The sequence below is a fragment of the Xyrauchen texanus genome, chromosome 4, assembly GCF_025860055.1.
Source record: "Xyrauchen texanus isolate HMW12.3.18 chromosome 4, RBS_HiC_50CHRs, whole genome shotgun sequence".
NCBI lineage: Eukaryota > Metazoa > Chordata > Actinopteri > Cypriniformes > Catostomidae > Xyrauchen > Xyrauchen texanus.
The window spans coordinates 37,505,402-37,528,967 of NC_068279.1; the positions used below are offsets into that span (position 1 = coordinate 37,505,402).

General features: G+C 37.2%; 1 protein-coding gene across 1 annotated transcript in view; it reads right to left on the bottom strand.

Annotated features, from left to right (window-relative positions):
* Positions 1-1,936: 1,936 nt before the first annotated feature.
* The window catches only part of LOC127637595 (serine incorporator 5), a 41,238-nt gene continuing 19,608 nt past the window's right edge, over positions 1,937-23,566 (bottom strand). The window contains exons 3-12 of the mRNA XM_052118737.1: positions 19,871-20,049; positions 17,425-17,507; positions 13,062-13,155; positions 7,963-8,174; positions 5,431-5,523; positions 4,402-4,516; positions 3,548-3,617; positions 3,420-3,456; positions 2,632-2,776; positions 1,937-2,108 (exon numbers count right to left, since the gene is read on the bottom strand). Coding sequence (XP_051974697.1) covers positions 1,964-2,108; positions 2,632-2,776; positions 3,420-3,456; positions 3,548-3,617; positions 4,402-4,516; positions 5,431-5,523; positions 7,963-8,174; positions 13,062-13,155; positions 17,425-17,507; positions 19,871-20,049 — 1,173 coding nt within the window. The 3' untranslated portion in view covers positions 1,937-1,963. The remainder of the gene's footprint in view (positions 2,109-2,631; positions 2,777-3,419; positions 3,457-3,547; positions 3,618-4,401; positions 4,517-5,430; positions 5,524-7,962; positions 8,175-13,061; positions 13,156-17,424; positions 17,508-19,870; positions 20,050-23,566) is intronic.

Below are 23,566 nucleotides of genomic sequence, written 5' to 3' on the forward strand. Positions count from 1 at the left end.
AAAACAAAAATAAGGAATATCAATGAGGAAAGTACTTTGTTAACTTACTGTACATATTTTTGGGATAAGATGTATTCATGCAAAATTAGCGAGAACAAAAAAGTGCAAGATAACAAATATTTCCAATAGTATGAGCATATCTAGAAAACAATAAAGCAATATTGAAAACACACACACACACACACACACACACACACCCACACCCACCCTTATGAGGACTCTCCATAGATATAATTATTTTTATACTGTACTATAGATTCCATCCCCTAACCCTAAACCTAACCCTCACAAAAAAATGACAAATTAAAGACTTTGCCATGTAATTACAATATTACTGAAAACATGTAATCTGATAAACAGAGAACAGAGCTTATAGTTTGTTGACAAACATTTGACTTCTTTTAATGAAAAATACTATGTCAATAGCTTTATGCAGTTGTAGCATTTAAGGCAATCACAAATCCTTTGCTCATTTCGATTGTTACAAACTTGGCCAATTCTTAAAAAAAGAATCTAACAGATACTGTAGTTCTTATATATTTACACAAATTAAAAAGATACCTGCACCAATTGTACAACACATTCAAAACCCTAATGGGATTTTGGTTCTTGTGTTGTTTGGTCAATTACACAATCCTATCTCACAGTAAGCCTGCCAAGACATTTACAACTGCTACACAGGAATAACCTTACAATGTCAAACAATTCCAGTTCTAGAATCTGTCCTTCATAGACAGTAATGCAGACAATAATGTCATCTACTGGGGAGAGCATCAGGAATGCTAGATTACATGTAATAAGAGAAAACCCAGACAGCTCTTATAACATAATGTAATGTAAACTGAACACTGCAAATAAAGATTTTATAATGACCAATAATCAATACAAAAACTATAGGCACGCATTTATATCAACAAAAGCCTCTGACTTCAAGATTAAACATATGTTCTTAGCAGTATACTGTAAAATGCTTTGTAAGTATAAAATATGGTATAAATGTGTTCTTTTAGATTTTTCTTTTTTGACAAATGGCATTCTTGCAAGCCTAGTGCATGAGCTTGAATCTAATCTAATCTAAAAAAATAATAGGACAGCCAAAGTCTAAAGCACCATTTCCTTTGCAATTGTAACAAAGACTTGGGGCTTGGTGACTGTGTAGGACTTTTGGGAAACAGGCAAATGTTGTGCAAAACCTTTGATTATACATGATCTGCTGATGATTATACATATAAACAGTATGTATAGGTATAACCATTAATACTATTCATTTCTAAGCTGGTGTTGTGCGCTTTACACATAGAAATCGGAACACACTGTGCACCTCGACTTCTAACAATGTTTCCACGAGTCCAGCCATCTTGACACTTGTGGCCATGCAAGGAAATAGCACTCTGACCTTTTAATAGGTATATTTAGCCACATGAGAGGCCTTTACCTTGTTTACTGAAACACCTTCATGTTAAAACACAACAGCGCCTTACACAACACAAAAACATTACAAAAAAGCAGACAAATATGCAGTGGAGTGAAAAATCACAGATGGTTTGTTGATTTGCATAGAATTCTTCAGCTACCATAAGACAAAACTGTGACAAGCAAAGAAACATTCTGGTGATGTGTGAGCCTGAGTAACGCTTTTGTTTTAGTACCGTTCTGAGGGTGAAAATAAAAGAACTCTACACCAACACTTTAACAACCTCAACATGATTTCTGTATCAAAGTTCAATCAGACAGTGATCAAAACCAAAAATACAAGTGACTTTGAGGCATTCAAAGCTTTTGCTTGAAAATACTAAACAAATAAAAAATGAAATATCAAATTACAAAAACAAAATAAAAATACACACACACACACACACACACACACACACACACACACACACACACACACACACACACACACACACACACACACACACACAGTAGTAGTAACTGGACAGTGGTGGTATTGGATCAAAGGTTTTTAGGCTACAAATCTCTTTGGGCAGAGCATAGGGGCCACCAGGGTCGACATGTACAGAAAGAGACAGACCCAACAGGATGCCATCTTGATCCAGAACACAGACCAGCTCCCCTCCAGCAGCCTCTCGATCTTTGCATTATCATAACTGCACAGAGACAAGATGATGTGTCCATTATACATATTGCATGGTGACCTCTGACCATCCTATGTAAAATAATTAAAAAAAAACTTCTTATTCAAATTTGACTTCAAATGTTATACCAGTTTTCATATTTTAACTTTAAATTGTTCATATATCTCTGAAGAATCAAAATCGGCCAATTAAAAACAAACAAACTGACTTTTTATGATTTATATCAGCAACACATTTTTCTTGTTGTTCCATATAATACCTTATATAATACACAGTGTACATAGTACACATATAATGCCTTTACTTAATTAAAATCAATTCTTGATGATTACTTTTGACAAAGCTTCATCTGAGTAACAGAAACCTCTCACAGTAAATAAATCTAAAACAGACATTAGACATGAGTTTCCCTGAGAGGGAAACATTCACTTGCATTAAAAAAGAGTATATGCTGAAGTCATACCTGTTCATATAACACAAACAGTGTCTTAAAAAGTTAACTTTTAATTAGGTGAAACAATGTGTATAGACTTACTGAAACCAGTTTGTTACGGTCATCATGACATAGAGGGAGCCGAGGAAGAAGACAAAATGGAAATAGCAGTAGCTGTAGATAGTGCCCTCTTTCTCGTCATACATCACGTTCTGTCCTCCTGCTGTCTTTTCATCATCATAATTGTCTGAAAGGGGGACAAATGTTACTACGAGAAAACTGTAGTACTTTGTTTTGACCACCAGGAGGCTCTGTTTACCCTTTTCTGCATTTCCATTTGCATTACATTAGGAATTCTGCATTTAGTAAACATTTTTATCCACTGGATTCAAGATACACATATCATCGGAATACCTAGGAAATAATTGCATTCCTTGAGAATTGAAACCATGACCTCAGCACTGATAGTGACAGGCTCTACCTGTTGAGCTACTTTCCTTATGTCTTACTCTCTGATTATTATATAATTTAGGTGTTGTGTTCATCACTTGTTTCTTGTAAAATTGTGTTTTCAATTACTTCACACCTAGGGCCCCCACTCAGACTCTCAGCAAACCCAGGGACCCACAAAATATAAAGCTAGATTTTCTCAGAACTTTAAGTACATTAAATAACACTCATATGATGCTTAACAGATTAATTAATTTGTTATAAATTATGTTTAATAAATCTTCCATAGACCCCCCCATAATACATTTAAAGACCCTGGTTGACACCCCTGGTTCTACAACACACACATACATACACACACACACACACACACACACACACACGCACACAAACACCTAAAAGGCATTGATATAGACAGGTAAAAATAAAAATATTGATACCGGTTTCATCAGTCCAGCAGAAACAGCAGCGTGCTCTCTGAAAAGAAGCAAACACAAGTGATTGACTATTTGGCTGGAAAGAATATTTAGTTAAATGCAAAGTCTGAAAAGTCATAGCAAGTCTCCACCTCATTTTCTGGCATATCGTTTCTGTACACTCGCAAAGCTGCAGAGCTCCTCTTGGTGGTGGAGATCAAGCTGCAGAGAAAGAGTATTTTTAGTTGAACTCAAAAGGCATGAAAAAGCATGGGGCAGCATTCTTTTTTTAATCATAAACTGTAAAGGCAGAACAATTCCTAGAACTCAGCAAGAGTAAAAAAAAAAACAAGTCACATTTTTGAGCTTGAAGTTACTGAATATATGGCAAAATAATTTTGACTCAAGGCACCACAGTAAATCACAAAGCTGGCAACTAATGCACATCACAGTGAATCACATATGTGTGCAAATATGGCCTTGGAGGAGATGTTTGCAGTTAATGAGAAACACATGTGAGGCCATTTCTTCACAGTACTGTTTGCAAGCTTCTAATCTTCACTCCCTTTCCTACCACACTACCTGCTTTTAAATCTAAATGAACATCTTGTCAAGCCAGATAATTACATGTTTACATTGCTGCACAGATCTTTTTTTGGGATCACCAATTTAAATAACATGTTATAGGGATTTGAACCTACAGCAAGAATATCTGAGCTTCTTTGAAAGGATAGTGCACAAAAAATAAATTCTGTGAACATTTACTCACATTCATGTTGTTCCAAACCCATGGAGGTATTTTGCAATATGAGATATGAAAGCTTTGATCAAAAATCTCCTTATGTGACTCATGAAAGTCATATGGGTTTGGAACGACATGAAGGTGAGTTATTGAAGGAGTAAATGATCACAGTATTGTCATTTTTGGGTGAACTACTGCTTTCATAAACCAAAGTCCATATGAAGTCCATATGAAGTCCATAAACCAAATTTGTATTGCTCCTACCAAGAGTAGAGTATGCAGCCAAACAGTATAGCCGTTCCGACACCAGTCACTATGTTAGTGTCACTTTTCAGACCCGAGTTGAAGGGAAAGATGCAGACAGTGACATTGGCCACGGCTGAAAGAAAGAGAGAGAGCACAGGACAGTTTTTCATAAGGGTGTAGGTTAGGGGTGTTAATCAGTGTCATGGATTTAATGCAATGAAGTAGCCTGAGTTTACAATTCTTTCGAAACACAAACTGTAAGGGTGTGTTCACACTTGTAGTTTGGTTTTCTTGGTCCGGACCATAAATGAAAATTATACATTTAGTCCTGGTTCATTTAGCGTTCACGCTGGCATTTTTAACTCCGAACCTAACGATACAAAACCAAAGGCATCAGTGAAAAGTCATGACCTGATTGTACTGCTTTTTTGACGTATATTTTTTTATGGAATTTACCGAACATCCAAAAAAATGCTGCCGAAATGCGCTTTCTGGATGTATATATGGTGGTATTTTTACCAGCTGAGTACAAACGAAGAGTTAATAAAATGTGTAAAGGAGTCAAAATAACGCCAGGAATTCCTCCGTATAATGAAGATATGCTGCAATGACAGCTAACGGGCAGTTCCGACTCCAGTACCGAACTGTAATGGGAAACATAGCTTCTATGATGACAAGAACCAGGTATGCTTGAGGTCAGTATTAGGCAAATAACTTCCTGTTTTTGGTCCATTTAGATGGTCCATGTTGTGTTCGTATATCAATCGAACCGCACCAGAGTTCATTTGGAAGTGGACTGAGTTTCGGTTCGCTTGTTTAGTGCACACCAAGTTTGGGTGACAGCATTCACACTTGTTCAAAAGAACCGCACTAACAGAGCAATCACACCACAGTTTGTTTTAATCGAACCAAACCTGCCAAGTGTGAACACACCCTAAGAGGCCCCACAGACCACACTCAGGAACACACCCAGGATAGAGACAGTGTGAAAGACTGAAGTGGAGAGAAACCACTGCGTGATTAAGTGTTAGAGTGAGAGACACTCACTTTCGATGGGTTTGCTGGCGAGGGCTGAGAAAGTGAGGTACATGACGTAGACGGTGATGACCGCAGGCTGCAGCAGATCCGAGGTGGGCTGGACTGTAGGAGGAGGAAACACCAGATTTTGTTAGTAAATAGCACCACATGCAGATTTCAAATCTCAACATTTCTTCTTAACCCCTTCCTTGTCACTGACATTGATGTTTCCCCACAGTACTTACCAGGTACAATTGGCCATGACAAGGTAAATCACAGTTCATCAATCACAATGCACCCCCCACCCACCCCCACCCCCACTGTTTCTATGATGGTGGGACTTTCCTTTGACTTCCATTATTTTTACATAGTGTGAATGATGAATTCTCTGGTTTTGTGTTTGTGGCTATGTAATTATGATTATAAGAGTGTACTATTGTTACTATTATTATACCAGCATTATTATTCAGGCATAATACTGCTTTCTCCATAGTTCTATTGTTAACCGGGTCAAATGGACCCACAAGACCATGTTTGTTAAATTTTTGTATCTTTGTTTATAAAAACATGTCATTGTTCATTTTACATTGGCATCTTCAAATCACATGTGTGGAGGGCAACAAGAATGTAAAGTTGCTGAAAATCTGTGTCAAAAGTCTAAAAGACAAAAGGACAAGGAGGGGTTAAAGGAATTTGTTCAACCTAATCTAAGGACACCATAAAACAATTCCACGAAAAACAATTTTGATTCATCCTTCAGATTGTAAAAAAAAAAAAAAAAAAAAAAAAAAAAAGCAGTGCAGTTAAAATAGAAGTATATGGGGCAAGGCATTGCACAGGGAACGTTAAAATACAGTTTCAAATGTATAGTTACAATGCTTATATCCATTTATATCCAATCATTAGTCTACTGTAATGACGATGTCAAGCCAGTAAAGACTGTTATTTTTGCTTGATATGCACAAGGATACCATAAAGAGACTATTTACAAAGAGATAAATCCATTATGTCTGTATTGGTAAAGAAATAATGGTAGTATATCAAGCATGATCACACGGGAAGTCGGCATGTTGTTTCCGAGAATTCCAGTACCCTAGGATCTGCCACATTATATCGACTCAATGACAAACGGCATCTCCTATAAGCCATTTTTGCATCGGCTCCAGTGTGTTTACCTTTCCCTGTGAGACAATACGAAGCATGTTGCACAAGCAGTGTGGGAGACCAGGGTTCGGATCCCACGTTGAAACCAGGAAATAATCACGTTTTAATTTCGTTTCGGAGGTTGCATTTTTTCCTCTAACATTACATGTTTACTCCACTGATGTTTAGGTTTGGGGATTCAGTTTCTAAAATATGCATTCCTCTTCACTGTATTACAGCCTGTACAGCTGAAAACAACTTGCTTCACAACTCGCTTTTGAAGCCCCTCTGTGGACATTTAACCGGAAAATGGAGATCACACGTGCCTATTACAGCTTTGGAAAACTCAACCTACTGTTTTGATTTCACTGCGAGATCAGTCTGGTAAAACAGTAGTCTAACAGTCTGGGGCGGCTGTGGCTCAGGTGGTAGAGCGGGTCGGCTGCTAATCGCAGGGTTGGTGGTTTGAATCCCGGCCCACATGACTCCACATGCTGAAGTGTCCTTGGGCAAGACACTGAACCCCAAGTTGCTCCCAATGGCAGGTTAGTGCCTTGCATGGCAGCTCTGCCGCCATTGGTGTATGAATGTGTGTGTGAATGGGTGATTGGGACACAGTGTAAAGCGCTTTGGTAACCTCTGAGCTTAGAAAATAAGCTGAGCTATATAAGTGCAGACCATTTAACAACTAAAAGAACGACTTAACAGCTCAAATAACAAACATTTTGTATGGAAGAATTAACATAGGTTCTTATCAAAATATGAGTAAAACAGTTTTGCTCTTAAACGCTGCAGAATGCCTTGCCCCTTACTTGTTTTAAACCCAAGAATTTTTCCACATAAGGTCTCAACCAGCATGATCAAATGGGAAGACAGCATGTTGTTTCAGAGAATTCTAGAATGAACCCCATCACCGTCAGTTAAAGACAGAAAATCACATCACTTTACATATGTGATGAGGAGGAGGGCATGGCTGGGCCGCGAGGATGCACGCACCATGCTGAATTGTCCTAATCAGCCGCGAGGGGGTAAAGACAAGCCAGAGGCGCCAGTTCGAGAGAGACACATGCGGCCACTGTGTGTGTGTCTGTGTGTTTATGTTTGTTTAAGTTGATTTATGTCATTAAAGCCATGTTGACTGTTCTGCCGGTTACCGCCTCCTCCTTGCCCATCTTGTGAACCCTGTTACAACATACATTTTTAAACGGTAACAATACTGACTTGTTCGAAACACCTGGCTTTTTAATTTTTTTGCATGAATCCATGATCACCTATTGTAGAACAAATCACTGCTCATCAAATCTCAGTGTTTGCTCACGGCACAGTGATTAAACTTGTTTGCCTGACATCAAGCAAACATCTGCTTGTTAGTACAAAAAGTAGGTCAGTGAGGAATGAACTTCAGCTCTGTAAACTCACAGGTCTGAATGCAGGGCGAGATGGCCAGCAGAGACACGATGAAACAGAGGCCGCAGTTGACTCCCAGAAAGAGCTTGTTGAGGAAGCAGGCCTCTGGGTGCGTGTAGAATATGATCATGAACACCATGGCTCCCACTGCCACAGAGAACAGCACCAGTGTGACCAGAGCCAGTGCTGCATACCACATTTTATTATACTTGGCTCCTGAGCTCCTGCGGACACAGAGGGGCAGTTTAAGACAAATGCTTTACAAATGTAGACATTTTTGCAGATCTAGATCTCAGATCCAGGTAGGGATAGTCTTGTGTAGCCAGACTTTTGACTATTAAAATAAAGTCTGGTCCATATTTTAGCCTGATCTGACAAGAATCACCTAATTAGGCCAGAAGGGGTCATCTGACTGACAGCTTACACAACCAATACAATTTTTTTTGTGATGTTAAGGGGTTGGTAAATCTGAAATTGGATATAACTCTTGAGACCAAACTAGAATAAAAACCTATATGGTTTAATTGCTACTAAATGTCTCAAATAAAACTTTATACACTTTTACTGCATTTCAAATGTGTGAATTTTAGACTCCAACTAAAACATTACACCAAGTGGCACCTGAAAATAAATCATTGTATATTTTGTCTTATTATTTATGTGCTGCGTTCTACATTTAGCTTCAGTTTCCTAGTGAAATTAACACTAGAGGCGCAACAACAACTGTCTAGTACAATGGCTAATTATGACTTTATAAAATTTTCTTTTTTTTGCAGAATTACTCACATACTACAACGCATCATTTGAAAAACTCACCTACATTTACACACATTAATCCAGTGTGATTAGCTCACCTGATTAAATTATAGGACTTCAACCTCAGAAGACCACGGTTCAAGCCCAGCCAAACACACAAGATAACATGTGATACGAATGTGTCATAGAAGCAACACAAAATGACATGTTTGGTTCAGAAAATGCGCTTATCATTTCTCGCTTTGTTTTTGGACATTATTTTGGACATAGGTTTAGGAATTGGTTTGTCTTTTTGTCTGTTTTGTGTAACTCTCATTTTATTTTAGATCACTATTGGTTATGTTTAGGTTAAAGTTTTAGGTAAGGGAGGTACGCTTTATTGAGAAACATAAATTGTACATGCTGTGTTTAGTTTGATATCTAACTCTGTATGTATGTGTGCTAACCACAGAAGCACACCACACGCCCGAAGAGTCCATGACCTTCCATAGATGCTGTTAGTTTCTCTTTTGGAATGGTCTGTGCTCCAACGAGCACAAACTCCTTTTTCGTGAGCAAAATATCTCAGTTATAGACAAACAAATATCTAGGACTGCCGTATATGATTTTGTTCCTGTACTATTCCGTATCAACAATTTCTTGTCCTTGAGCATGCGAGCCTTGCTGTCACTTTTCTATTGGTTGTTCTTTGTTCTATGAAAGGTATAAATATTATGCTTGCTGTAATAAACTCTGAGCAGATTGAATATAGACACTCTGTGTGTTGTTGTTCTTTCTCCTCCCTTCCGGAAGACTTCAGAGGCACAGACTCAAGGCTGTAACCTGACCGGGCACATGAGACATAAATTAGAGGGACCAGGGAATTTTGGGACCACCACGATATTCCAAAAATATTCCTAACAGCTTTACTAATTTAAGCCACCATTTAACCGCTTCTGATTACGTCATAATTTCTTTTGGCGCCCCCCACTGGACATTTCACTGGAAACTGCAGCCAAACATGTAATGAATGAATAACTTAGTTTTTGCAAAAATCTTGTCACAGTGACGTAATGTTCATGAGACCAGGCTGAGAATTTCACCCCAAAATTATTATTTTCTCATCATTTACTCACCCATATGCAGTCTCAAACTCTTATGACTTTTTCTGCAGAACACAAATATTTTTTGAAGGATACAAGATGCGTTTTTGTCCATACAATACAAATCATTGGGGTACAACACTTTCAAGCACCAAAAAGGACATCAAAGCAACATAAAATTAATCCCTACAACTCATGTGGTTTAATCCATGTGTTCTGAAGTGCTACAATAGCGTTACAATTTGGGTGAGAAACTTTCATTCAATTAAACTTAAAATGTAAGCACTCTTTAAGGGCTGTCATGATTATGAAATCTAGCTGAAGAATAATTGTCAAACACATAATTGCGATAATGACAATTCATTGTCTGTTTTAGGGCTTTCCAAATTATGACAATTAATTGCCATAAAAATTTGTATGTATGTGTGCTTAATACACTTTTAGTCATTTATTCATATAACTTGCATTCATATAATAAAATAGGCTTAAATAATGTATTAATGACATGAAAAATAATAGTATAATAAATATTATAGTAAAATAATAATAATAAATATAATAATAGTAAAAAATATTAAAATATTCACAAATACTTAAAATAAGTCTCTCTTTTTGGTCAACTTTAGTCTTAGTCAATTTCACATTTATTCATTTATTATTATATTATATTACATAAATAATTCTATTCTCAAGTCTTTTACTCATTATTTTAAGGTTCTCTGATTAAACCCACAAGGTCTTATTTTACATGAAGGAAGACCTTTAAGATTCTGTGTTTCTTCATTATATCATCTCTACAGAAAGAGTATTCAGGCATCTTATCCTCAGTATCACTGACTCACTGCATGTCATTATTTTCACTGTGTGGATGAACCAGCAATGATAAAGAATATCTTTCATTCCACAATAGTGAAATAGTGAAACCAGAGTGCTTTCTGTTCTCTATCAAAATCCTTGTTTATATTTACGTGGGAGTATAGCACAAACCTCCGCAGATGGCACATGTGCTTCCAAAGCAGATAATCTTCACAAGCTACTCTCAGACACACAAATGCGCCGTTCACAGCATTTATACTGTATATTCCTTAAAATTGAAGTGCACAATGATCGCCATTATCTCCAATAATGTTATCGCTTCAGAAGACATGGATTTAACCACTGGAGTATGCATTACTTTAATGCAGCCTTTATGGAGTATGAAAATGTTGGACCAATTGACTTGCATTGTATGGAGATAAACACATCATACATCCTTCAAAATATCTTTGTTTGTGTTCCCCAGAAGAAAGAAAGTCATAGGAGTTTGAAATTACATAAGGGTGAGTAAATGATGAGAGAATTTTCATTTTTTAATGAACCCTTTAACTATTTAATTGTTCCACAAAGTTTGACAACCAGAAAGTGAACAAATAATATATATATGTTTATATTATTGATTTAAACCAAAAAACTTTTTTGTGAAAAGTTTTGGGTATGTGGGGAGTTGCAAACATTGTCCTTTGCTTATTACTGTTGTGACCCTTTACAAAGGTTCTTGAACCCAGAGGCCCAAGGGACTGTTTAATGATAAGTTAACAAGCTAAAGTGTTGGTACCATATCAGTGCTTGACTAACAAGTCTGAGTGAGCGGTGAAGATACATGAAGGTGTGGGTTGTCTGGTGAACCATCCAGTGTCTGCTTCATTTCAAAACACACGTGTATCTAGCTAAATGAGGACATACCATAGACTTCTATTGTTTAATTTAAAGCTAATTGTTATAAAGCACACACACACACACGCACACACACACACACACACACATGTTGGTCTACCTATCATTATGAGGACTTTCCATAGCATAATGACTTTTATACTGTACAAACTTTATATTCTATCCCCTAAACCTAACCCTACCCCTAAACCTAACCCTCACAGAAAACCTTCTGCATTTTTACATTTTCAATAAAACATTGTTTAGTATGATTTTTAAGCGATTTGAATTATGGGGACACTAGAAATGTCCTCATAAATCACATTTATAGCATAATAACCTTGTAATTACCAGTTTGTAACTTACAAAATTGTCCTCGTAAATCACAAAAACACGCACACACACACACACACACACACACACACACACACACACACACACACACACACACACACACACACACAAACACACACTGTATAAACAACAACTTTGACACATTGAATGTAAAGATTGCAAAATTGTGTTACACTATCACACAAATCACTAGTACAATGGCTGTTTATGACTTAATAAACATACATTTCTTTGCACTATTACTCACACACTGCCATGTTATGATTTTGAAATATTTACTACAACGCATCGCTTGAAAAACTATAAATTGTAATGCTTGCATTACAGACTCTCCTACATTTACACACTTATTCCAGTGTGATTAGCTCACCTGTTTCTGCTCTTCTATTTAGTTCCTATTTCTATTTTTATAGGAACTGTTTCTGCTCATCTATTAAGTTCCTATTTTTTTTTACTGAGAGTAGAGTGGAAACTATGATGGGATTTCCTGTCTCAGTCTGGAGAGCAGCCAACAACATCTTTCTTAATGTCTCTTTGTCCTCCCTATAATGTCAATAGCACTACACAAGGCCATGCTCTACCACCGCAACACACATTATTTATGAACACACCCTTGAGAGAGCTCTGTGCAAGATGAAGAGAAAATATGGAGAAAATCAGTGCTATGACCCAGTCTTAAAGTTGGAAGGCTTTATGTTTTGAAAACTCCCACTAAAACATAAGCACTTTCATTCTTAGAATTAGAATGGTACTGAATACCGTAAAGCACGTTTTTGAAACTGGAGACTGTGGTAAATTTATAGAGTAACTAGTATATCAGCTCACTGAATGCTCCAAATATCCATGCAGTTTGTACTTCACACCTTGTCCACCACAGCGGCAGTGACTAAAATGAGCTGCATATGTGCTAACACTTTCACCTAAATCTTTCAACTTTGTATTAAAAAGTCCTTGGATTTTTGTTTTAGTAGAACAATGTTCAGAGTCAGACCACCCTGTCTGGCAACTACGTAACCTTCGCTGACAGTGGAAATTAGAGGCGGCCTGATTACGCTATAGTCTCCATTCCCAGAACTAATGATTTCCAGTTGTGGGGATTCAAGTTACAAAAAAACAGTTGGACATGATGATGGAAAGTATCTGAGAATTTATCCAAGTGCCTGATACGTTTTCTACTGTGCGAATGGAAGGAGTGACAGAAATGGACAGTTTTTGGACAAAACTCACCAGTTTTGATTCCATCTGTGGGCAAACTGTACGAGCAGCATTAGCTGAATAAGGATGAAGAGAAAACCTCCAGCGGCTCCCACATAACGCCAGACTGTGACACAGAGAAAGAGACATGAGTCACTGTCTTTCCTCTGATATGGCAATACAATGTTTTCTGCTAATGAGAAGTTCACTGCCAGGAGCCACAACACCAACAACACATCAAATAAAACATGCACCATTCAATGTGTCACTCCTTTTGATTTCAGTTAAAATACAAAATGACTATACAGGAACCCCCCCTGTCATGTTGACCTTCATTCAAAAGGCACAATGAATTTTAAACTTCTGTGGTATGGGACATCTGACATTTACATTTATTTATGCATTTGGCAGACGCTTTTATCCAAAGCGACTTACAGTGCGCTTATTACAGGGACAATCCCCCTGGAGCAACCTGGAGTTAAGTGTCTTGCTCAAGGACACAATGGTGGTGGCTTTGAACCAACGTCATTCTGATTACCAGATTACCAGTTATGTGCTTAGACCACTATACCACCACCACTCCTTTTCACTAAGAAAAGATGGCACCATTGCATTTTATTTTATTCATTTACAGTTGAAGTCAGAAGTTTACATACACCTTAAACAAATACATTTAAACAAATTTTTTCACAATTCCTGACTTTTAATCATAGAAAAAATTCCCTGTATTAGGTCAGGTAGGATCACTACTTTAATTTAAGAATGTGAAATGTCAGAATAATAGCAGAGAGAATGATTTATTTAATCTTTTATTTCTTTCATTACATTCCCAGTGGGTCCGAAGTTTACATACACATTGATAGTATTTGGTAGCATTGCCTTTAAATTGTTTAACTTGGGTCAAATGTTTTGGGTAGCCTTCCACAAGCTTCTCAAAATAAGTAGCTGGAATTTTGGTCCATTCCTCTAGACAGAACTGGTGTAACTGAGTCAGGTTTGTAGGTCTCGCTTTCCTCTCTATTTCTATGCAGCTGGCAAACCACACAGAGATACAATAAGTCAGTATGCTCTCTATGGAGCAGAGTTAGAAGGACAGAAGCACTTTTTGGGTGAGGTGGTTCTTCCTAAGGATCCTCAGGAAGTAAAGTCTCTGCTGTGATTTCTTTACCAGCACTGTGGTGTTAGTGCTCCAGGTTAGGTCCTCCTCTATGTGCACGCCCAGGAACCGGAAATCCGGGACCCTCTCCATACATTCCCTGCTGATAAAAAGGGGCTGAATGTCCATTTTATTTTTCCTGTAGTCTATTATCAGCTCCTTGGTTTTGGTGGTATTGAGGACCAGGTTGTTATCCGTACAGACAGCCACTCTACCACGTCCCGATAAGCGGACTCATCCCCCCCAGACATGAGCCCCACTACGGTGGTCTCAGCCTCAAATTTAATGATGCTGTTGCTGGAGTGGGCGGGGTGCAGTCATTTGTGTACAGGGTGTAGAGTAGGGGTCTCAGCACACACGCCTTTGGGGAGCCAGTGCTGAGACTGAGGGCTGAGGAGATGTGGGGCCACCCTCTGGGAGCGATCTGACAGGAAGTCCTTAATCCAAAGGCAGATTGAGTGAGGTAGTCCCAGGTTTACCAGTTTATCAATCTGTGAGGGATATGGTGTTAAATGCAGAGATAAAGTCCACAAAGAGCAACCAAGTGTAGCTCCCCCGCTGCTCTAGGTGGGTCAGGGCAGTGTGGAGATTTGTAGCTATGGCATCCTCTGTGGACCTGTTAGCTCTGTAAGCAAACCGGTGTGTGTCAAGCGTGGGTGGGAGGTTTGAGATTATGTAAATCCAGACCAGTTTCTCGAAGCACTTTATCAGGATGGAAGTAAGTGCCACTGGACGGTAATCATTCAGGCAGATGATGTTGGTCTTATTTGGCAGTGTAACTATGATAGAGGACTTCAGGCAGGGTGGGATGTTGGACTGGGATAGGGACCAGTTAAAGACCCCAGCCAGCTGGTCCGCACAATCCATCAACACCCATCCCGAAATGGCATCAGGTCCCGCAGCTTTCACCGCCCTCAGTATGCATCTCACCTCTTGCTTTTACACAGTAAGGATGTGGCTGCTGTGAACCGGTGGATGTGATGTGGCCTCCGGTTGCTTCACCTTGAAGCGAGCAATGCAGTGGTTCAACTCCTCTGCCAGTGAAGGACCATCGACCGCAACTGAGAGGTTTTCGGATTTGTAACTGGTGATGTGCTGGATCCCCTGCAACACTTGCCTTGAAAAGGAAAGCACTGAACTGCTGCGTCTATGTGTACTGCCATTTGTGCCATTAAAGGTACAGTTAACATAGTGTATGTAAACTTCTGACCCATTGGAATTGTGATATAGTTAATTAAAAGTGGAACAATCTGTCTGTAATCAATTGTTGGAAAAATTACTCATGTCATGCACATGCATGTATGCACATAATGCCTAAACGACTTGCCAAAACTATAGTTTGCTAATATTAAATCTGTGGAGTGGTTAAAAAATGTGTTTTAATGTCTTCAACCTAAGTGTATATTCTGAATTCACATCTGAATACAACTGTATCTTATTTATTGAAGTATTACGTTCTGATACCATCACTGAACCTTGGTACTGCCACAGTATTTTTTTAACAGACATTTCTACAATTATAACATCTATACTAGACATATGATATTCATAATAAATAAAATGTTATGAGCATAATGTAAGTGACACTGCAGAACTGGCGAAACATTCCTCTTTAAGGGATAGTTCACCCTAAAATGAAAATTCTCTCATCATTTACTAACACTCATGCATCCCAGATGTGTATGACTTTCTTTCTTCTGCAGAAAACACACAACTTTGTTGGTCCATTCAATGCAAGTTATTGGTGACCAGAACTCAGAAGGTCCAAAATGCACGTAAGGGCAGCATAAATGTATTCCATATGACTCCAGAGGTTAAATCCATGTCTTTAGAAGTGATATGATTATGGTGTGGGTGAGAAACTTTTTTACTATAAATCTCCACTTTCACCAGCCCTCTCTACTCTTCTCTCCTAAAAGTACTTCTTTTGTTTTTAGTGATTCACATTTTTCATGCATATTGCCACCTACTGGGCAGAAATGAAAATTGATAGAAAAAAGGTCTTAAATATTGATCTGTTTCTCACCCACACCATAATCATATCACTTCTGAAGACATGGATTAAACAACTGGAGTCTTATGGATTACTTTTATGCTGCCTTTTTGGAGCAAAGTAGAGGTCTGCATGGGAATGTTTTTTCTATCACGCTCCTGCAAGTTTCTATCCCGCACCCGAAATCTCCAGCTGAATTTAAATCAATGTTCACTCGCTCTCTGCCCGCACTGATTTTCTTCCCGACCGCTCCCATTCCCACAACCCCGCCTTTGATTTCCTCACATACCAAAAGCCATACAAATAGACAACAAGTGTATACAAAGAACATTTAATTTTTTTGTTATTGCTATTTTCAGATGATGTGTGAAAATGACACTAATTTGACTTTTTCTTAACACTAAATTTACTATTTTCTAGTTCAAGTTTCACATGCTTTGATGTCACAATGTGTGCTGTGCTCTACACTTCTATTAAATCCCCATTGACTACCTGGCTGCCTACTCTTAATATTGGATAATTTAACACATTTATTTTTTGTTATAAACTCCAACTATTATCGTTTTTTATTTTTTTTTCTATTCATTAATTAATAAAATAGAAAAAGAGATCCACATCGGATGTTTCAGGCTATTCTCTGACCGCCCACTCCTGTCCACATCTCATGTAAGTACTGTCCGCTCCCGCCATCAATTCGGAAATGTAATCCTGTATCACAAGAAATCGAATTGGGTCACGTGGGTCCTATGGGAGTTCCACGGGAATGCAGACCTCTACTTAAAAGTTCTGGTCATCATTTACTTGCACTGTATAGACTTACAGACCTGAGATATTAAAAAAATTCTTAATTTGTGTTCAGCAGAAGAAAGTAAGGCATACAAATCTGGGATGGCATGAAGGTGTGTAAATGATGAGAGAATTGTTCTTTTTGGGTAATTTTTTAATATGCTTGGTGTGATGAGGTTGTTGATACAGTGCATTTTGACCACAGTTTCAGCCAGCGGAAGATTATTTTGAGAGAGTTTGAAAACCCCACTGTAATCAATTCTGTTTCTCTTGGACATATAAGAGAAGATACCGCTTTAAAGTAGAAATAATAAAACTGTCCTGCATCTCAATTCTCTCAAAAAAATATCACAATAAGAAGTCCTAACAGGCCTGGTTAGGGCGCACAAAACCATAGCTTAAAAATGTTACGACAGGAAGACAAAAACAGAACAAATATGGGAAAACAGACGATGTGTTACCTTCTAAAAATTTCTCCTCATTTGGGAGAAAAAATCCTCCTGCACAGCAGGCCAGCAAAGCCACAAATTTAAAGAACCAGAATCTGCAAAGCAAGAGTAGAAAACATAAATTAAAGAGACAAGAAGCATACATTTAAATACAACCCAGTGATTTGGCACACCATTTGAAGGCAAATGTCTCAGCTAACATAAAACTAACAAACTGGAAGCTTGGCATTACAATACAATATATTCAAATTTTGTTTGAATAAATATAATTTAAAAACATATTTTGAATAAAACTATGTTGACAGTTCTGCCTTGGGCTGGGCATTGGCAACTACCAAATGATGCAATCCATATCTTGATACAAATGTCACAATCCAATACATTGCAATGTATTACAATATCGTTGTTAGAGGTTGACTGATATAACAGTTTTGCTGATTAATGAGCACAATAACAGATTTCTCAAACTATTGGTTATCAGTAAAAATCCACACTGACAGTTTCCCCATTGAGTCCAGTGCTGGAGAGGCTAGGAAGTGTCCTCTGTCATTATACAATATGAGAGTGCCCTCTATAGGCGAAATCAAAACTATCACTTCACTGATGCCTTGTGGTGTTTGTTTTGACATGTGAGACTACACTGGAAACTGGAAATATGTGTCTCAAGATACTCGCGTTCAGTTCTAGTCTGTTGTGTTCCATCTGTTTGAACAGCCCCTGGCCTGGGCTCATAGTCTGAGCCACTGCTATCTGTGAATATTGCTACTCTACATACAACTGTAATGAATAAAAAACAATGTGGTATCTCGCTATTTTTATAGCTTGAGTAAGGAGTAGTAGGAATCAGTGCAAGTGTAACACCATGTGAACTGTCTATTGAAGCGCCCCCCAAATTTATTTTACTTTTGACTTCATATTTAAGAATATGGACCAACTTTAACTTTTTATTTATTTAATGCACATTCGTTGAAAATGAACTGCTCTTTTTTTTAACAGCCAGTATAAGAATGTTCTATGCAATAATATAATGGTGCTGTGTGGTTTATGTATTTATTGCGCCCTCATGTGGACTAAGGAATCAACGTCAATTTAAAAATCGGCTAACTTTAAAATGTTAATTTTAGTTCACATATATATATATATATATATATATAGATATATATAAATTAATATTTATGTATTTACTTAATTTAAGTACAATACATTTTCATGGTTCAGTCAGTACTGTTTATTTTTGTAATAAAGTTCAGCACTATTTATTTCGAAGTGTTGTTTTTTCATTCAGAATCAATTTTAAAAACTATCGGTTGATTAATCGGTTATCGGCAGGTACTGCCCAACTTAGTTATTGGTATGGGTAAAATCCACTATCGGTCGACCTATAATAGTTGTGATTAAAACTGCACTGGCGTGTTCATGAGAGACAGATAAACTGTGGGATAGAGACTCGCCATGTCAGAGAAAGAGAAAGTTAATCTACGCCTCATAGAAATTAAACTGACTGCACTAAGAAACTCTGGTTTCAAAGTTTACACGTATTTAGACAAACTGCTTCTTCATTATTAAACTGAAGGACATGATAATAATGCACAAATAAATAAATACAAATTCTGATCCAAGGATCTAATCTTATCAGTAAATAATTGGTACAATACTGTGAGAAAAAGTATTGCAATTTCTGCTTTGTATCAGCACAGTCTTATAGTCCCAACGCATTTTTTGTTCTGGGAATTTGGCTGTTTGAACCCCAAACCCAGCTCCTTTCTATCTTGTTTAGGATTTCCTGTTTACCCTTGATGGTATTTCATCATGGGGTGGTTTCTAAATGAGTGGAAGTTCCAACTGATGGTTTTATTTAGGGATTTGAGTCTGTAAATTTCTATAACACTGAATTAAGCCACTCTCTTCCCTTTTCCTGCATTTGCATACAACACAAAGATCTGATTATTGCAACATGAAGAGCTCTCATCTGGGCCTAAACCATTCCATTCATAGGGGTATAGCTCTCCTAAAAGTGCCATTTCCTCTAAAATGAGCTTTAAATTAATACTCAATTTGGTGCATTTGTTGTAGGTGAATAATGGGCACTAGGAGCGCCATAGAGACAGAGCGTATTTAGGCCACGCCCAATTTTTTTTTTTCACTTGTTTGCTGTACACCTTGTCACACAGCAGCTTCTAGGCATTTTTTTGTCTTTTGTTATATGCCATAAATGACAAGGAGTCAGCCTCTCGCAATGCAAAGTCAATGGAGAAGGTTGGATTGTTCCCCCGGTGGGCGTCAGATTATGACACGTTGCGCTCTGTCTCTATACAGATGGGTGCAGTGGGTAAAACAATATATGGTGGTCCCTATATGTCCTGTGAACCTGGGCCAGGAGGGGCCAGGAGCAAAGCAGGGGAGGAACAAGCAATGTTTCCAGATTAAATACCACTTCAAAAGTGGGTGGATCACTTACCCGTTGTGAACAGCTGCCCGGCATCCTGTGCTGGATTGCACCCGAATAGTGAACACAGCAAATAATAAGAAAAAGCAGGCCATGCCGAAACAGACTTTGTACACTGCTGAATAGCCCACTAGAGTGCTGCAGTTCTCCCCTGCATTGAGCTGATTGCACATTTCAGAGTAGAATGGAATCTGTGAATAGTACAAAAAACAATTGAGGAATGAATATACATTTTGAGTAACAGAATACTCACAGTGGCCTTGGAGCTAAAGTTAACTGAAACCATCTGGAGCTCAGCTTTAATTCAACAAATACCTCAGAAACATCCGTTTGAGTTGTTTTTGTTCTTTATAAGTGAAGAGTGTGATTTCTGGGCTACCAGCCAAAATGGTTTAGCGAATATAATGACATTTTCAAATATAATGACAGATTTCAAACAGGTTTCCCAAACATGGGATAAGCTAGTAATGTTGGTTAAGGTGTTTACGTGCAACACGAAAACGGGGTAATTGGCAAAGATTGTTTTATTCGTAAGCTATTTATTACCATACACCGATAAAGAAAAGCCATTGAAAGCGTTTACGTGACCACACAAACATGGTTGGCTTATTATGCAAAATCAGTGTAAGAACATGCATGTAAACGCGCTCATTGTAAACAGTTTTCACAGAAATAAGCATGCAAATAGCTTATCATCTATACGTGCTCGTGCAAGCATTATTTTTAGTGCTAAACAACGTAACTCGCGAATCACTGTGAAATAGCATCTTTCATCCACTTTAAGAATGTGAAACTGATGTCAAGTTTTTTACTGAAAAAGGACTTAAATTCAAGGTGTTTCTCACCAAAACCTATTGTATGCCTTCAGAAGACTTGGAATATGACACACAAATTGAATAGACAACTTTTATGAAAATTCTTGGAACTTTTTAAAACTTTAAAGTAAGGCACTATCCACTGCAATTGTATTTAAAAGATGGACCGATATATTGATTAAAGCATCCCCTTTTGTGCCCTGCATAGAAAGAAAATCATACAAGTTTGGAATGACATGAGGGTGCATAAATGATGACAACATTTTTATTTTTCAATGAACTAATCCTTTAAGCTGGGAAAGGTTAAACAATAAACTAGACACTTTTTAATAACATTGTTTTCCATCAAAGACTGATGGCTTTTACATAAGTGGAAAAAGCCATAAAGCTCAGTTTAAAAAATATCTGCAAAAACACTGAATGGATCTAAAATATATTGATAAAAGAGCTGTTATCATGACTTTTAAAAAGGTACTGTGGCAGTACAATGGTACAGTGTTATGGAAGGAAGAAGATAAGCTACCATCCACAGACATTTGATAATGCAAACAAAAAAACTGAAAATGTATAAATAATGATGTCTTTGATTTTGTTTTCTTGATTCAACAGAATACAACACAAAATACTACCGTATTTGAATGCTGAGTATGAGTTATACAGTAGTTGGTGCACATTGTCTTCTGCATATAAAAAGTCAAAAGGGTTGAAATATTTATAGTTCTGCTTTGTGGTTAGTGAAGAGCAAGCTGGTACAAACTAAAGGGCAATTCCTAAAATGTGTTTAGGTTCCACATGGTCTATATAATGCCACTCTGCAATACCTATCATGTTGTCACTGCTACTATAATATTAAAAACACTGTTATTTAGCTGTTCATGTGCCAACAGTGCAAGAAAATGTATTTGGTACAGGAAACTGACTGTCTCTCATTTGCTCTGTTCCTGTGCTGTAACCATGAAAGACCACAAGGAAGGTGATTTTATGGTCTCTCTTAAATTTGGCTGCAGCTATTTGAAAAAACCTTCAGTTGCAGCTGTAAATCTTCATGGCTTGGACACCTGAGTGGCATTTCTTTTGTGGCTCACCAAGAGGCACCGCTTTTGTAACTGGGCTGTTCTTTTTCAGTGCTTTGGTTGTTTTATACTCATGGCATTTACACAGTAAGGCCTCATAAGAGTTGCCGCGAACAAAAAGAAAGGTTGGGCTCATGTTACACGCCCAGTGCGTTTAAGTGCATTTGAACCATTTTCAGTTACTGTTTTGGTAAACAAAATAGGCTAACATTCAACTTCACTGAAAGAGAAAATACTGTGTATAACAATTGCTGTGCTAAATGTTACAATGGACCATTTATAATTTTTTTTACATTCTTTAAATGCTTTGACGTTGAGTAGCTCTTGTGTGGGTTTTTTTATATTAGCATGGGCTGACCGTATATAAACCCTCTCTTGATGCCTCAATAAGACTTTTCTTTAATGAAGGAGTGGCTTGAATACTGTCACAACAAATAATTGTACTGTCATCTGTGGTTTTAAAAAGATTTTTCAGTGTAACAGAAGACATAATATTCTTCTACTAGGTAAGGAACATATTTTTTTCTTTGAGTGAGGAAAATAAAAACAAAAGAAACAGATTTTGGTAACAAGTGTGGTAAGGTCCAGTGGTTTAAAACCTTGGGTAATAAAATCGGGATGTTGGTCTTGAAATATCAAAGGTCCTATTTTTAAAAAGCCAACAGGGTTTAATTACATCTCCTTGCTAGTCGGCTACAGGTGTGTTAGGGGGACATTCTCATTCTAAAGAGCATTTGATTGGAGGAAAATCTGTGAAGTGCAAGGTGAGTCATCAATATTCTTGGTCCATTTTACCAGAAGAGAAAGACTGTAACTATTAAATGCATATTTGTAGGCCTGTCACGATTAATAAACAACCGTCTGATTGCAGTTATTTGATCTAACCGCAGTTATCTCAAATAAGATCAAATTGGGCATTCTAATTCCAATCACATTTTAAAGTGATCAGGGAATTTTTAAGTGAATATACTATATAAATGCCATGAACGGCACATTTGTGTGTCCTTCAGTTGAACTCAGAGCGTCACAGAGCCGCACTACGGACGTCAAACAGCTTCTGTATGGAAGAGGGCGTGAACTGTTCTGATGTGCGTGGTGCTCGCACCAACTCCCGCAAAAATATAAATGATAGTGAACGCAAAGCGTTCCGGTTTCACTTTAAATGATCGTGTAATGGCAAATGTTCCTGGTTCATACACGCAGTGACACAAAGGAGATGCACAATTACTCTATTTCTGTGGAGTGATGAGATGATTAAACTAAATCTCAAAGGTTTTGCTTCATGACAAATAAGGGTTTGTGTGCTTAATCAGCATTATTAAAATAACGTGTGAACGTGAGGAAACTATAACAGAAATATTTTACTATTGCATAATATAATACAATATTATACATTAACATATATGTGTGTATGTATATATATATATATATATATATATATATATATATATATATATATACATACATATATACAAACATTTTTTATATATATAATAAAATAAAATATTATATAATGTAAATATATTTATTATATATAATATATTATATATAATGTAAAATAAAAAAGCAACAGTTTAAAACTGACCAAAACTAAAGTTGACCAAAAAGAGAGACATATTTTAAGTATTCAGAAATATTTTATATTTAAAACAAAATTTTTAATGTAATTCACAAGTTTGTAAAGCCTTAAAAGGAAATAAAATCAAATCCCTATTTTATGATTTAATTTATATATTTAAAGTAAAACTGACTTCTAAATGTATATGAAGCACGCATGCAGAAAAAAGCACACCTTAAAAATTTTACAATTTATTTGACAA